This window comes from Stegostoma tigrinum, chromosome 41, assembly GCF_030684315.1.
Source record: "Stegostoma tigrinum isolate sSteTig4 chromosome 41, sSteTig4.hap1, whole genome shotgun sequence".
NCBI lineage: Eukaryota > Metazoa > Chordata > Chondrichthyes > Orectolobiformes > Stegostomatidae > Stegostoma > Stegostoma tigrinum.
In genome coordinates, this window is record NC_081394.1 from 580,664 (window position 1) to 597,339 (window position 16,676).

The following is a 16,676-nucleotide window of genomic DNA, read 5'->3' on the forward strand; positions in this document are numbered from 1 at the left end:
AACCAGGCCAGGTGTTTGATTTAGTGGTAGGTGAGCACTTTGGAGAGAGTGACCATAAATAGGTTATGTTTACTTTAGTGATAGAAAGGGATAGGAACATGCCACAGGGCAAGACTTATAGATGGGGAAAGGACAATTATAATGCGATTAGGCAAGACTTAGGAGGCATAGAATGGGTTAGCAAAATGCAGGGGATGGGGACAATCAAAATGTGGAGCTGGTTTAAGGAACAAATATTGCGAGTCCTTGATAGGTATGTCCCTGTCAGGCAGGGAGGAAGCGATAAGCTAAGGGAACCGAGGTTGACTAAAGAAATTGTATCTCTTGTTAAACGGAAGAGGGAGGCTTATGTGACAGTGAGACAAGATGGTTCAGATGAGGCGATGGAGAGTTACAGATTAACTACCAAGGATTTAAAGAGAGAGTTAAGAAGAGCAAGGAGGGTACATGAGCAGTCATTAGCAGGTAGAATAAAGGAGAACCCTAAAGCTTTCTATAGGTATGTGAGGAATAGGAGGGTGTCTAGGGTAGGAATAGACCCAATAGGGCCAGTCAAAGACAGAAGTGGGAAGCTGTGTGTGGACCCTGTGGAGATTGGAGAGGTGCTAAATGATTATTTCTCATCTGTTTTCACTGAGGGACAGGAGAATATTGTAGAGGAGATGACTGAGTTACGGGCGACTAGAATTGAAAGGATTGAGATTAGTAAGGAGGAGTTGTTATCAATTCTAGAAGGCGTGAAGGTAGATAAATTCCCTGGCCCAGATGGGATTTTTCCGAGGATTCTCTGGTAAGCTAGGGAGGAGGTGGCGGAGCCTTTGGCCATGATCTTTAAGTCTTCATTGTCTACAGGTTTAGTACCAGAGGACTGGAGGATTGCAAATGTTGTGCCCTTGTTCAAGAAGGGCAGTAGGGACGACCCAGGTAATTATTGACCTGTGAGCCTTATGTCTCTTGTAGGAAAAATTTTGGGAAGGATTATAAGAGAATTTATAGTCATCTAGCAAGCAACAATTTGATTGGAGATAGTCAGCATGGATTCGCCAAGGGCAGGTCGTGTCTCACAAACCTCATTGAGTTTTTTGAGAAAGTGACCAAGCATGTAGATGAGGGAAGGGCTGTTGACGTGGTGTACATGGACTTCAGTAAAGCCTTTTAAAGTTCCACATGGTAGGCTATTGGAGAAAATAGGGAGGCATGGGATTGAGGGAGATTTAGCAGGTTGGATTAGAAACTGGCTTTCTGTAAGAAGGCAACGAGGGGTGGTTGATGGAAAATATTCAGCCTGGAGTCAGGTCATTAGTGGTGTGCCTCAAGGATCTGTTTTGGGACCACTGCTGTTTGTCATTTTTATAAATGACTTGGACGCAGGCACAGGTGGATGGGTTAGTAAGTTCGCAGATGACACTAAAGTCGGTGGAGTGGTGGACAGTGTGGAAGAATGTTGCAGGTTGCAGGGAGACTTGGATAAACTGCAGAATTGGGCCAAAAGACAGCAAATGGAGTTTAATACGCGTAAATGTGAGATGACTCACTTTGGGAGGAATAATAGGAAGGCAGAATATTGGTCAATGGAAAGATTCTTGGTAGTGTGGATGTGCAGAGGGATCTTGGTGTCCATGTACATAGATCCCTGAAAGTTCCCACCCAGGTTGATAGTGCTGTCAAGAAGGCTCACGGTGTGTTAGATTTTATCGGTAGAGGGATTGAGTTCTGGAGCCGTGATGTCATGCTGCAACTGTACAAAACGCTAGTGCGACCTCACTTGGAATATTGCATGCAGTTCTAGTCGCCCCATTACAGGAAGGATGTGGAAGCATTGGAAAAGGTGCAGAGGAGATTTACCAGGATGTTGCCTGGTCTGGAGTGCAGGCCCTACGAAGAAAGGCTGAGGGACTTGGGTCTGTTCTCATTGGAGAGAAGGAGGCTAAGAGGGTATTTAATAGAGACGTACAAGATGATCAGAGGATTAGACAGGGTGGACAGTGAGACTCTTTTTTTCCGAGGATGATGACTTCAGGCTTGTACAAGGGGGCATAGCTACAAATTGAGGGGTGATAGACTTGAGACAGATGTCAGATGCAGGTTCTTTACTCAGAGAGAGGTAAGGATGTGGAATGCCCTGCCTGCCAATGTAGTTAACTCAGCCACATGATGGGCATTTAAACAGTCCTTGTATAAGCATATGGATAATGATCGGATAGGCTTAGATTAGTTCACAGGCCGGCACAACATCAAGGGCCTGATCTGCACTGTATTGTTCTATGTTCCATGGTATTTTGTGTATATATCTCCTCGATGATGGCAGATGTTGTCACCATTGCATTTTATCTAGTGAGGATAGCAGCTTTGCTTGCTCTGCACTGCACACAGCACTACACTAGGGTGATATAACAATCAACCCACCCCTAAGGTTTGTGAGAGCGCAGCAGGCCTGCCCCCACCGGTACTGTACCCCAGTGTTATACAGCGACAGACCTGTCCCCACCGGTACTGTACCCCAGTGTTATACAGTGACAGACCAGTCCCCCACCGGTACTGTACCCCAGTGTTATACAGGGACAGACCTGTCCCCCACTGGTACTGTACCCCAGTGTTATACAGCGACAGACCCGTCCCCCACCGGTACTGTACCCCAGTGTTATACAGCGACAGACCCGTCCCCCACTGGTACTGTACCCCAGTGTTATACAGCGACAGACCCGTCCCCCACTGGTACTGTACCCCAGTGTTATACAGCGACAGACCCGTCCCCCACCGGTACTGTACCCCAGTGTTATACAGTGACAGACCAGTCCCCCACCGGTACTGTACCCCAGTGTTATACAGTGACAGGCCCGTCCCCCCACCAGTACTGTACCCCAGTGTTATACAGTGACAGACCTGTCCCCACCGGTACTGTACCCCAGTGTTATACAGGGACAGACCTGTCCCCCACCGCTACTGTACCCCAGTGTTATACAGTGACAGACCTGTCCCCCACCGGAACTGTACCCCAGTGTTATACAGCGACAGACCCGTCCCCCCACTAGTACTGTACCCCAGTGTTATACAGTGACAGACCCGTCCCCCACCGGTACTGTACCCCAGTGTTATACAGTGACAGACCCGTCCCCCCACCGGTACTGTACCCCAGTGTTATCCAGCGACAGACCTGTCCGCCCACCGGTACTGTATCCCAGTGTTACACAGTGACAGACCTGTCCCCCACCGGTACTGTACCTTAGTGTTACAGAGTCACAGACCTGTCTCCCACCAGTGCCGTATGCGTGTTATAGGAAAAATAGCAAGCTCTCACAACAAGTAATGTGAGAAAGACCTAGATTATCTATTTATTTTAGTGATGTTGATTCAGGAATGAATAGCAGCCCCAGGGAAGAAGTCCCCTCGTGCTTTCCTCTCCTCCAAATAGTGACAGTTCAAGCTTTTTTTGCCCAAACAGAACAGCAGAAGCCTTTGTTTTAGTATCACCAATGAAAGGCAGGAGATACAACAGCACAGCGCTCCCTCAGCATCGAGCCTCTAGTGATAGCACAGCGCTCCCTCGGCACTGACCCTCCAACCGTGTGGCACTCCCTCTGTGATTAGCAGGTAGTGCTGTCCTTGTTACTGGTTGATCCTCTCAAGAATCTGACCGGAGACCAGAATGTTGAAGCAATGGCCTCACAGGGACTGAGGCATGTAGAAGACAATCTGTTATGACCTCTATCCATTACACTGTATGAATGCTGGTACACAGTCTGAGAAAAGTGTTAGAGATAATGGGAACTGCAGATGCTGGAGAATCCAAGATAATAAAATGTGAAGCTGGATGAACACAGCAGGCCAAGCAGCATCTCAGGAACACAAAAGCTGACGTTTTGGGCCTAGACCCTTCATCAGAGAGGTCTGATGAAGGGTCTAGGCCCGAAACGTCAGCTTTTGTGCTCCTGAGATGCTGCTTGGCCTGCTGTGTTCATCCAGCCTCTCATTTTATTATCTGAGAAAAGTGTTCACTGTTTGTGACACTGCCAATACCGACCACCACCCCCGCCAACCGTGCCCCTCAAAAACACGTCCCACTCAGACTCACCACACAACCTCCCCTGCCTTTCTCAACCAAACTTCCTCAGCTTGTGCGCGCGCACTCACTCACTCACTCTCTGACAGACAGACACTGCTTCCTCAGACACACAAGTACAGTCAATCACCCATTATCAGATGGGCTGGGCCCCTTAGCAGTGGCTGACAAGATATACAATCAATCACTGGCAATTTTATATATTTTTAAAACAGTGTTAGGGAAAAAAAAAAGACATTTTAAAAGACAAATCTAAAATCCTGTACACACTAACCCATCCCCACCCTCCCCACCTCTTCAGACATTTCCCAGTGATACCTCAAGACAGTCTTTGGTGCAATAAATTAAAAAAAAGACAAAAGGCTAATTGTCACTATGCTCTGAAATTAATGCTTTCTCACGTCTCCCCTAATTAATTTGAAACTCCATCTCTCCCAGAGTCTTTTTCTCAGATTCAGTTGGTGTGTGTGTGTGTGTGTGTGGGTGGGGGGGGAACAGAGATGGCAGAGTGCTGTTAATACTGAACACCACAACTGTTATTCAAAGTCTCCCCTACTTTGTCCCACACCTCAAAATAGGCAGAATGGGGGAAAACAGAGAATGTGATATTCAGCAGTCTCCACAAGACCTAGAGAGTTGAGCTGTGTTACCACAGGAGCTCTCACATGCACACGTACACCAAATTGATTCTCACAAAGGAACCAGCAGTCAGGGTGATGCCAGACTTGGAAACCTACAGGAAGGATGAGCATGTCCCACAGGGAGGTGCGGAGAAAAGAGTGATCACAGGAGAATTGAGCGGAAACAGAGGTCAGGGGTGCAAGGGACAAATAGAAGAGTGAGATGGAACAAGGGACAGAGGTAGTGTGTGCACCCTGGATGTATGAATCCTGCCAACAACATGGATTTTGCTGACTCCTCAGGAAGCAAAGGAAAGGGAGGATGCATGGAGACACAGGCTAAAGGATTCCAGAAGACTGCCTATCTGCATGGTCACATCACTTCAATCAAGTCACTTTGCATCAGTATTTATAAAGAGTGAAAGCTAACAGTGGGAGCAGAAAAGCAAGAAGCAAAGTTTGAACGTGGAAAGGAGCATCAGACAGAGAGCTAGAGCATGAGGGTGAGAATATGAGAGAGAGAGAGAGAGAGACAGTAACGAAGGGATTTAGTAGGGTGGAAAGGGGGGAAATGAGTGAGAGGAACAGAAAAAGAAACTGCTCCTGGAGACACAGCAGAAGTTCACGATTACCTCAAGCTTAAAAATAAAACAAAACAGCCCGTTCAAGCTCTGGCACAGACTATTAAATAAATAAAACAATTTTACAATTACAGTTGAGCTCAGATTAGAAGGTTGCAATGAAATATTCAGGGACCAACCCCCCCGACCAATCCAATTCCATCCGCTGCCACCCAACCCATGCAGCACTTGATCAAGATTATGGCTTTTATTCATTTCCATTTGTATATAATATATAGATTTTACTTTCTTGTGTGTCAAGTTATCATCAGGAAGTGGCTGCAGAACTTTGTGGGGGGCAGAAGCCCATCATGGCTGTGCTGTCTGGCTCAGGCCTGTAGCGATGCTGGTTTGGAGCCCTCGACAGGCTGTCAATATCAGGACCTGGGGGCACTGCGGGAGGGTAAAGGCTGTGCCCAGGCAAGGCGGTCCTAGTCCGAAGGTGCAAGCCTGAGGATCCTCGCTGGGTGGAGTCCGGACTGTGGGGAGAAAGGAGGAGGAAGGCGGTGTGGGCTGAGGAAGCAGCTTCAGGTACCAGAGGCGGGGAGCCAGACAGCAGCTGGCGATGGTGGTGATGGTAGAGACGCTGCTGAAGAAGCATCGCCATTCTGGCAGTCCCGAGGCGGTATAGGCGATGTTCCTCATTACCTTGGAGGAGGTGCTGCTGCTGCTGTTGAGACCCAGTCGCGGGGTGAGGGGGCAGTGCTGGGTACAGGCTGCTGCTGCTGGCTGGTGTATCGGCGCTGCTCCACAGCCGCAGCTGCTGATGGTGCATTGAAGGCGGCCGTGGAACCTGCAAACACAAAAAAACAGCAACGTCAGAGCTCACAGCGCCTTCGGGTTAACACGCAGCAGCCTGTCACCAACAAAAAAAAAACACACTGCGTGGATGGACACAGTCCCCCAGCCCCAGGCAACTCTGCTCTTAAACCCCACTCACTGCTCTCACCTCAGGACCAGGGCAGGAGCCAGGTCTCTCAGCTCAGGGTCCCCGTCCACTGATGGCAGGTGAGAGAGAGAGGAGGTGGGAAATCAGCCAGGGCTCCTGCTCCTGATCACAATGCAGTGATCCTGACAGAGAGAGGATATTCTGTATTTGATGTGCCACTGTTGCCCAGTGAAGAGTGATGATCATCCCCGACAAGATGGCAAATCAGCTCTCCTGCCTGATCACACCCCCCCCCCCCCCCATTCAGTCAAATCAAGGCTGAACTGTATCTCGACTGTTAGAGATAGTAGGGACAGCAGATGCTGGAGAATCTGAGATAACACGGTGTGAAGCTGGATGAACACAGCAGGCCCAGCAGCATCTTAGGAGCAGAAAAGTCTCGACCTGAAACGTCAAGCTTTCCTGTTCCTCTGAAGCTGCTTGGCTGGCTGTGTTCATCCAGCTTCACACTGTGTTATCTCTATCGCGACTGCCCTTGTTCTGCAATCTCCTCTCCTTCCCAAGAATATATAGTTTCTCAAATCCCTTGTTACTGCTAGAGTCCTCCAATAAGGTCATTGTTTCATCTCAACAGACAAGCAGCTGGCAGGGCCAGTCTGTAAGTGCATTGGGTAGAGAAAACCTCCAGGCTGTGATAACCCTGCAGCCTGGTATCACTTATCGGGTCTTGTTGAAGCCCATTCCCGCTCAGTGTACACCACATGTGGCTGTGTTGAGGGGTGGAGGGGGAACAGTGTTGGGTGGGAGGGGGGAAGCATGCATCTGCCTGGCTAAGGGCCTACAGTCACTGACCTCACACCATTGGAGGAAGTCAGGGAGCTGACTCTATCATGAGCTACCCTGACAGCCCATTCACCCTGAGCTGCAGTCTTTCCAAGTTTCCCACTATCCATCTTAAAGCTGGAGGCACCGAGGCCGGCCCTGTTCTGGAATTGAATGCAAGGGCCTGGGGTGAGAAACAGCAAGAACCTTCAATTGCAAACCACACGCCTAGGACATTGTCTGATGTGCAAGGGTGTTTGTTCTTGGTTGGAGCCAGCAGAGCAGTTTGGATGGGGATATAGTGTATGTGTGTGTGCATTCCCACTGCCATACCTCACTGGTACTGACAGCATGCAGCATGGGTTGAAAGTGTGAATGGAAAGCATTGCGTTTGAACATTCCCAATGCTGCTGCAGAGACACTGATTCAATTCAAACAGAGACACTGAAAACCCACTCTTCCCACATTCTCCGAGAGATCTAGCAATTCAAACACAGCCCCAAGAAGCTGGCCATCAGGACAGCACACCGTCACTACTGCCACACTCAGGACAGGGAGTCAGCCACTTGCCACAGCACAAATAGGAGAATGAGTCAAATTTAAACACACTCACGCAGGCCACAGGCATAAAGATCAGGATGGGAGAGAATGAAGGGGAAAGAGAGAAAAGATGACCAAACAAGCAGGAACCAACAGACATACATGTCCATCTAGACAGAGACACACACAGCAAGACAGAGGCATTAACGAACATAAGGAGAATTACATACACATATGCAGAGACACACAAAAACACACACACACACACTTTGGAATCTGCATTTACAAACAAGATGAAAAAGATGGATGTTCACTGGGATCCAGGACCCTGGCCAGCTGGTCTTCAGAATGTACAACTCAATAAAGACCTCTGCGTGTTGTCTCTGTTTCCATTCAGAGTCACTTCCAAAAGACTGCACCTACGGAGGAAGACAGGGAGGGAATGCTGGAACTTGCAGAAGATGTGAATGGTTTTTCATAGGCTTCTCTGCTTCAGGCTCCAAGGCCACGCTGCAAACTGCTGGCATCTCTTCGCTGTGGGCACACGTGCTGGGCGGGACAGGGGTTTGTAAAGAGACCATTTGTCAATGGCCCATCAGCCTACCACTCCACCCACCATGCACTGATTGAAGGCTAGGTCACTGAGCCAAGAGGTTCGGAGACTCCGTACCTGCGGACTGTGCATTTCATAGTCTGTCTGAGCCTCGGTGCGGTTGAAGTAACGGTTGGTGTAATGTTGATTCTGGTTGTCACCTGAAGACCCACTGGAACCACCTGAGTGTAGGAATGGTGAATGGTTAGCAGAGGAGACGCCCAGGGGCAGGTACACATGGGGGGAGGGAGCACAGGGAGAGACAGAGGAGAAAGAGAGGTGGACAGGTGACAATAAAACTGAAAAGCTGAGCACAGAGAGAGCGTAAATGTACAGCACATCCAGCCAACACTAACACCACAAAAAAAAGCAAGAGAAACGAGATGTTACTGTGGCCAAGGAAGGCAACCAAAACAGCACCATCCATCAATGATCTCAAAAAGAAATGTCTCACCAAATTAACAAAACAACAGTGGGCCTGTGCATGGATGAAGACATAACACATCCAAATGACAGTAAATGCACCCCAGTGTAATACAGTGATAGACGTGTCCCCTACCGGTACTGTACCCCAGTGTTATACAGCGACAGACCTGGCCCCCACTGGTACTGTACCCCAGTGTTATACAGTGACAGACCCATCCCCCACCGGTACTGTACCCCAGTGTTATACAGAGACAGACCTGTCCCCCACCGGTACTGTACCCCAGTGTTATACAGTGACAGACCCGTCCCCCACCGGTACTGTACCCCAGTGTTACACAGTGACAGACCCATCCCCCATCGGTACTGTACCCCAGTGTTATACAGCGACAGACCTGTCCCCACCGATACTGTACCCCAGTGTTATACAGTGACAGACCCATCCCCCATCGGTACTGTACCCCAGTGTTATACAGCGACAGACCTGTCCCCACCGGTACTGTACCCCAGTGTTATACAGAGACAGACCAGTCCCCCACCGGTACTGTACCCCAGTGTTATACAGTGACAGACCCATCCCCCACCGGTACTGTACCCCAGTGTTATACAGCAACAGACCTGTCCCCACCGGTACTGTACCCCAGTGTTATACAGAGACAGACCAGTCCCCCACCGGTACTGTACCCCAGTGTTATACAGCGACAGACCCGTCCCCACCGGTACTGTACCCCAGTGTTACACACTGACAGGCCCGTCCCCCTCCGGTACTGTACCCCAGTGTTATACAGCAACAGATCCGTCCCCCACCAGTACTGTACCCCAGTGTTATACAGCGACAGACCTGTCCCCACCGGTACTGTACCCCAGTGTTATACAGAGACAGACCAGTCCCCCACCGGTACTGTACCCCAGTGTTATACAGCGACAGACCCGTCCCCACCGGTACTGTACCCCAGTGTTACACACTGACAGGCCCGTCCCCCTCCGGCACTGTACCCCAGTGTTACACACTGACAGACCCGTCCCCCACCAGTACTGTACCCCAGTGTTATACAGAGACAGACCAGTCCCCCACCGGTACTGTACCCCAGTGTTATACAGCGACAGACCCGTCCCCACCGGTACTGTACCCCAGTGTTACACACTGACAGGCCCGTCCCCCTCCGGCACTGTACCCCAGTGTTACACACTGACAGACCCGTCCCCCACCAGTACTGTACCCCAGTGTTATACAGTGACAGACCCATCCCCCACCGGTACTGTATCCCAGTGTTATACAGCGACAGATCCGTCCCCCACCAGTACTGTACCCCAGTGTTATACAGTGACAGACCCGTCCCCACCGGTACTGTACCCCAGTGTTATACAGAGACAGACCTGTCCCCCACCGGTACTGTACCCCAGTGTTATACAGTGACAGACCCGTCCACCACCGGTACTGTACCCCAGTGATATACAGGGACAGACCCGTCCCCCACTGGTACTGTACCCCAGTGTTATACAGTGATAGACGTGTCCCCACCGGTACTGTACCCCAGTGTTATACAGAGACAGACCCGTCCCCACCGGTACTGTACCCCAGTGTTATACAGAGACAGACCCGTCCCCCACCAGTACTGTACCCCAGTGTTATACAGTGACAGATCCGTCCCCCACCAGTATTGTACCCCAGTGTTATACAGTGACAGACCCGTCCCCACCGGTACTGTACCCCAGTGTTATACAGAGACAGACCTGTCCCCCACCGGTACTGTACGCCAGTGTTACACACTGACAGACCTGTCCCCCACCGGTACTGTACCCCAGTGTTATACAGTGACAGACCCATCCCCCACCGGTACTGTACCCCAGTGTTATACAGCGACAGATCTGTCCCCCACCAGTACTGTACCCCAGTGTTATACAGTGATAGACGTGTCCCCACCGGTACTGTACCCCAGTGTTATACAGTGACAGGATCGCCCCCACCGGTACTGTACCCCAGTGTTACACAGTGACAGGATTGCCCCCACCGGTACTGTACCCCAGTGTTACACAGTGACAGACCCGTCCCCCAACGGTACGGTACCCCAGTGTCATACAGCGACAGACCCATCCCCACTGGTACGATACCCCAGTGTTATACAGTGACAGACCCATCCCGACCGGTACTGTACCCCAGTGTTATACAGGGACAGACCCGTCCCCACCGGTACTGTACCCCAGTGTTATACAGGGACAGACCCGTCCCCACCAGTACTGTGGCCAATGTTTTGCAAATGCCACATTGAGAGACAGATTTCCAAACACTGTCCCGGAGAGTTTCTCACGCAAACACACTAAAACAGCAAACGCTACTGGGGAGCGATCAGAAGCATGAATCGTGAATGATTTCCCGTCTCGCTGTGGAGTCCAGGGATGACTGGACAATGATGATGTGCAGCATCTGTGGTGGATTTATCTGATGCCCCGTGCTGAATGTCTGATCAGCTTTAAGATGACCATGAAGTAAGGATGATGGAGGGAAGCTGCTGGTGTTTGAATGGGAAGATGGATTGTACATTCCAGGGTAGGGGAGGGCTGGTGACCTGTACCTGAGCTGGACAAAGAGCTGGCAGTGCTTGTTGACTGGCTGTGCCCCAACGAGGGGCTGGCTGAGACGCTGTTACTTGTGTTTGTCCCTTCATCCAAGGTTTTCTTGAAGAAGTTGTGTTGAAGTGCATAGAAAGGGGTGATTCGGGTTTTGGGATCATAGTCCAGCATCCTTAGAATCAAGTCCTTGAACTTCAAGTACTCTGCAGGTGTGTGCCCTGGTTCACCAGCACGCCGCCCATTGGGCCCACCTGTCTCGACACCAATGATGTTGTGCAGTTTACGGGAAGCGGCCCCTTTGTATTCCTGCAAAGAGACCAGAGGATATGTGGTTCCAATTTCAATGGCTTCACTTGCTCCTTACCCTGCAAACCTCTCAAACGCCCGGCCCGCCAACTCCGCCTCCTTTTCTTCCCACCCTCCCACTTCGCTTGGGCTCCTCTCTCACGCCTTTTGCCATCGAGGGCGCGTTATTTAGATATCTGTACACATTCGGGTCATTTGAGAGCGTGGGTCCTAAAATAGTGGCATGTTGATTCTGGTTACTTTTGTGAAGGGACCTAAGACAAAACAAGGTCAGACAGTCCTTCTGAGATAATAAAATGTGAGGCTGGATGAACACAGCAGGCCAAGCAGCATCTCAGGAGCACAAAAGCTGACGTTTCGGGCCTAGACCCTTCATCAGAGAGGGGGATGGGGTGAGGGTTCTGGAATAAATAGGGAGAGAGGGGGAGGCGGACCGAAGATGGAGAGTAAAGAAGATAGGTGGAGAGGGTGTAGGTGGGGAGGTAGGGAGGGGATAGGTCAGTCCAGGGAAGACGGACAGGTCAAGGAGGTGGGATGAGGTTAGTAGGTAGCTGGGGGTGCGGCTTGGGGTGGGAGGAAGGGATGGGTGAGAGGAAGAACCGGTTAGGGAGGCAGACACAGGTTGGACTGGTTTTGGGATGCAGTGGGTGGGGGGGAAGAGCTGGGCTGGTTGTGTAGTGCAGTGGGGGGAGCGGATGAATGGGCCTGGTTTAGGGATGCAGTAGGGGAAGGGGAGATTTTGAAGCTGGTGAAGTCCACATTGATACCATATGGCTGTAGGGTTCCCAGGCGGAATATGAGTTGCTGTTCCTGCAACCTTCGGGTGGCATCATTGTGGCACTGCAGGAGGCCCATGATGGACATGTCATCTAGCGAATGGGAGGGGGAGTGGAAATGGTTTGCGACTGGGAGGTGCAGTTGTTTGTTGCGGACTGAGCGGAGGTGTTCTGCAAAGCGGTCCCCAAGCCTCCGCTTGGTTTCCCCAATGTAGAGGAAGCCGCACCGGGTACAGTGGATGCAGTATACCACATTGGCAGATGTGCAGGTGAACCGCTGCTTAATGTGGAATGTCATCTTGGGGCCTGGGATGGGGGTGAGGGAGGAGGTGTGGGGACAAGTGTAGCATTTCCTGCGGTTGCAGGGGAAGGTGCCGGGTGTGGTGGGGTTGGAGGGCAGTGTGGAGCGAACAAGGGAGTCACGGAGAGAGTGGTCTCTCCGGAAAGCTGACAGGGGTGGGGATGGAAAAATGTCTTGGGTGGTGGGGTCGGATTGTAAATGGCGGAAGTGTCGGAGGATAGTGCGTTGTATCCGGAGGTTGGTGGGGTGGTGTGAGAGAACGAGGGAGATCCTCTTGGGGCGGTTGTGGCGGGGGCGGGGTGTGAGGGATGTGTTGCGGGAAATACGGGAGACGCGGTCAAGGGCATTCTCGATCACTGTGGGGGGAAAGTGGTGGTCCTTAAAGAACTTGGACATCTGGGATGTGCGGGAGTGGAATGTCTTATCGTGGGAGCAGATGCGGCGGAGGCGGAGGAATTGGGAATAGGGGATGGAATTTTTGCAGGAGGGTGGGTGGGAGGAGGTGTATTCTAGGTAGCTGTGGGAGTCGGTGGGCTTGAAATGGACATCAGTTACAAGCTGGTTGCCTGAGATGGAGACTGAGAGGTCCAGAAAAGTGAGGGATGTGCTGGAGATGGACCAGGTGAACTGAAGGTTGGGGTGGAAGGTGTTGGTGAAGTCGATGAACTGTTCGAGCTCCTCTGGGGAGCAAGAGGCGGCACCGATACAGTCATCAATGTACCGGAGGAAGAGGTGGGGTTTGGGGCCTGTGTAGGTGCGGAAGAGGGACTGTTCCACGTAACCTACAAAGAGGCAGGCATAGCTGGGGCCCATGCGTTGCCCATGGCCCTCTAGATGACATGTCCATCATGGGCCTCCTGCAGTGCCACAATGATGCCACCCGAAGGTTGCAGGAACAGCAACTCATATTCCGCCTGGGAACCCTGCAGCCATATGGTATCAATGTGGACTTCACCAGTTTCAAAATCTCCCCTTCCCCTACTGCATCCCTAAACCAGCCCAGTTCGTCCCCTCCCCCCACTGCACCACACAACCAGCCCAGCTCTTCCCCCCCACCCACTGCATCCCAAAACCAGTCCAACCTGTCTCTGCCTCCCTAACCGTTCTTCCTCTCACCCATCCCTTCCTCCCACCCCAAGCCGCACCCCCAGCTACGTACTAACCTCATCCCACCTCCTTGACCTGTCTGTCTTCCCTGGACTGACCTATCCCCTCCCTACCTCCCCACCTATACTCTCCCCACCTATCTTCTTTACTCTCCATCTTCAGTCCGCCTCCCCCTCTCTCCCTATTTATTCCAGTTCCCTCTCCCCATCCCCCTCTCTGATGAAGGGTCTAGGCCCGAAACGTCAGCTTTTGTGCTCCTGAGATGCTGCTGGGCCTGCTGTGTTCATCCAGCCTCACATTTTATTATCTTGGAATTCTCCAGCATCTGCAGTTCCCATTATCTCAGACAGTCCTTCTGGATCAGTGACTTAATCCAGTCCATGCCAGAAATGTAAAAGCAAAGTTGTTTATATGGGCAGGATACTCCAGGTGACATCTAAAAGCTTGACTACAGTTTAGATTATGCAAAGACTGATTTTGAAATTGCCAGGGATTGCATGTTTTCACATCCATTCAGAAGTAACCTGATTGGGCTCAGAGCAAGCATCGTCTCTATCCTAGAAAGATGATTTTACCAGAGCAGTTAAGGAAGTACGTTACCTCATAGAAAAGTTTCACACATACAGCTTCCAGAGCGGGAGAGTCGAGGTTGATATCTGCCGGTGATTTGAAGCTGGGAAAGTCTAACCTCTCAGTTTTCATAAGTAAGATAAAGTAGGTCAGAAACTGGGAGAAGCAGAGATCTGACAGCATGATCATTTCTCTGGACTTGAATTGCCGTAAAATGAAGGAGTGAGGGAACAGGTTGAACCTTTCCTTTTTGTGCTGGGTGCTTTATAATTTCCCAACTATGTTCTACAGCTAGAGAGCTCGGTTTGTTTGTTTTTGTCTTTGTCTTTTGCACAGTAAACCTTTGCTCTGTTGTTGAGCTTGTGAAATTATGTTTCAGTAAATGATCACCACCTTAACTAAAATTTGAAAATAAAAAATGATCTCTCAAGCCAGATTTCACTCTGAAATCTGACTTATCCAAGAGTATCACCAACTGGGTCCACTGGGTCCAATAACACACTGCGCTTCTCTCCACTCTCCAAACCCTTACACACTGTGCCCCTTTGGGCCAATTCATTTTGTGCCTTCTCCCTCAGACTATCACTCCCCCGCCTGGCTCCTGCCTTTCCCCTACCCCTCTCACACCAGGGCATGTGAGCATCCACAGAGTGTGCTGCTGGTCACGTGTATGAGAGCAGTGTTCCACCAGATCAGCAGCTGCTCCAACTGGGACCTGCTGGGACCCAGGACTTACCTTCTTCACATCCTTCACTTTTTTGACGGCCCATAGCCCATCCGAGAGCTTCTCAAAGTACTTTCGGGCTTTGGGCGCTTGCTCCAGCATGTGGCTAGGAGGAATTCCGACAACTTCCACTATCTTATTCATCTGATCCACCTAAACGGGGAAAATAGAGAGTGGAAGTTATAAAGAACACGCCCAGAATGGGACAGCAACAGCAAACAGAGGCGTTCCAGATCAGTGCGGTAGGACAGGAAAGAGGCGAGTATTCCAAACTCAGACCTTCAACATGACACAGCACCCAGAAAACCAGCTGGCTCACCTCGTTCGACCCACTGAAGAGAGGCTCCCCTGTGTGCATCTCCACCAGGATACAGCCCAGTGACCACATGTCAATGGCCAGGTCATATGGCATGCCAAGCAGCACTTCGGGTGAGCGATAGAAACGGCTCTGGATATATTGGTAAATCTGTGGGAACAGGACAACTTCCACTGAGCCAGGTGCATAGGTCATACGAGCACAGTACACAAGACAAGAGGGACTTCTGGGCAGATGCAAGTGCCCCACCCCATATCAGACACCACGTCCACCCCCTTACACACACACACACACCCCCCTCCCAAAGGCACGTACGTACGTATACACACACACACAGGCGCGCGCGCACGCACGCACAGACAGGCGCGCGCGCGCACACACACACACACACACACAGACGCACACACTCCTCCTAAAGGCACGTACGTACAAATACACACACACAGGCGCGCGCACGCACACACACACACACACACACACACACGGGCGTGCGCACACACACAGGTAGGCGCACGCGCACACACACACAGGCATGCGCGCACGCACGCACACACAGGCGTGCACACACACACACACACCCATGCACACACAGGCATGCATGCACACACACACACACCCATGCACACACAGGCGCGCACGCGCACACACACACACAAGCACATTATTTGAATCAATGTTGGTGTGGCATTCTGACCCTTTGCCCCAGCTGGCAGGAGCTGCCAAAGTCAACGATTTTGATGGCACTGCGTTTGGGGTTGCACAGGAGGATGTTCTCAGGCTTGAGGTCACAGTGGATGATGCTGAGTTCAGGGGTGGCCAGGAATAGCAGGGCCGTACACATCTGCTGGGCAAACTTGCGAGTCAGGTTGAGGGAGACGCCACGGAAGTTGGTGTTTCGCAGTAGATCATACAGGTTGTAGGATAGCAGCTCAAAAACCAAACACAGATGGTTCCGGAACATGAAATGTCGCTTCAAGTGAACTAGGTTGGGAGGAGGGGGTGATGACAAGCAGAGAAAGACAAGAGTTTACATTTAATTGACTTACTGCCATTGAATCTCAGTCCTGTCACCCACTCAATCACTGAGCCTCCTCTTCTCTTGCTGCATCTGCAGTCTGTCACAAACTATTACATCTCACACTCATTCCTGTTTTGACGTAGTGCCTGAAATATTAGCTCAGTTTCTCTTTCTACAGACGCTACTCAATCTGCTGAGTATTCTCAACATTTTCTGTTATTTTTCATTAAACTGAGCTCCACGACTGGAAGGTGACAACATTCCAAACTAATTCTCAGCAATCAACATTTCTTAATCAGGTCCCTGTTCTCACTGGACAGAGACCCCTTCACCCCCTTGAACAGATTTCACTTCAGAACTAGAGACGAGGTATTTTATTCTGAACTATATTTGCTTCGTGATGTGAGTATTGTTGATAAGG

General features: G+C 50.8%; 1 protein-coding gene across 2 annotated transcripts in view; it reads right to left on the reverse strand.

The window, feature by feature from the left end:
* Positions 1 to 3,973: 3,973 nt before the first annotated feature.
* LOC125448436 (dual specificity tyrosine-phosphorylation-regulated kinase 1A-like) overlaps positions 3,974 to 16,676 on the reverse strand; it is a 36,539-nt gene continuing 23,836 nt past the window's right edge. Inside the window, exons 6-11 of one of the 2 annotated variants that reach the window (XM_059641345.1) lie at positions 15,932 to 16,218; positions 15,241 to 15,387; positions 14,934 to 15,074; positions 11,140 to 11,443; positions 8,222 to 8,325; positions 3,974 to 6,093 (exon numbers count right to left, since the gene is read on the reverse strand). In XM_059641345.1, the coding sequence (XP_059497328.1) occupies positions 5,569 to 6,093; positions 8,222 to 8,325; positions 11,140 to 11,443; positions 14,934 to 15,074; positions 15,241 to 15,387; positions 15,932 to 16,218 (1,508 nt within the window). In that variant the 3' untranslated portion in view covers positions 3,974 to 5,568. The remainder of the gene's footprint in view (positions 6,094 to 8,221; positions 8,326 to 11,139; positions 11,444 to 14,933; positions 15,075 to 15,240; positions 15,388 to 15,931; positions 16,219 to 16,676) is intronic. The other variant, XM_059641346.1, reaches the window with a different exon arrangement.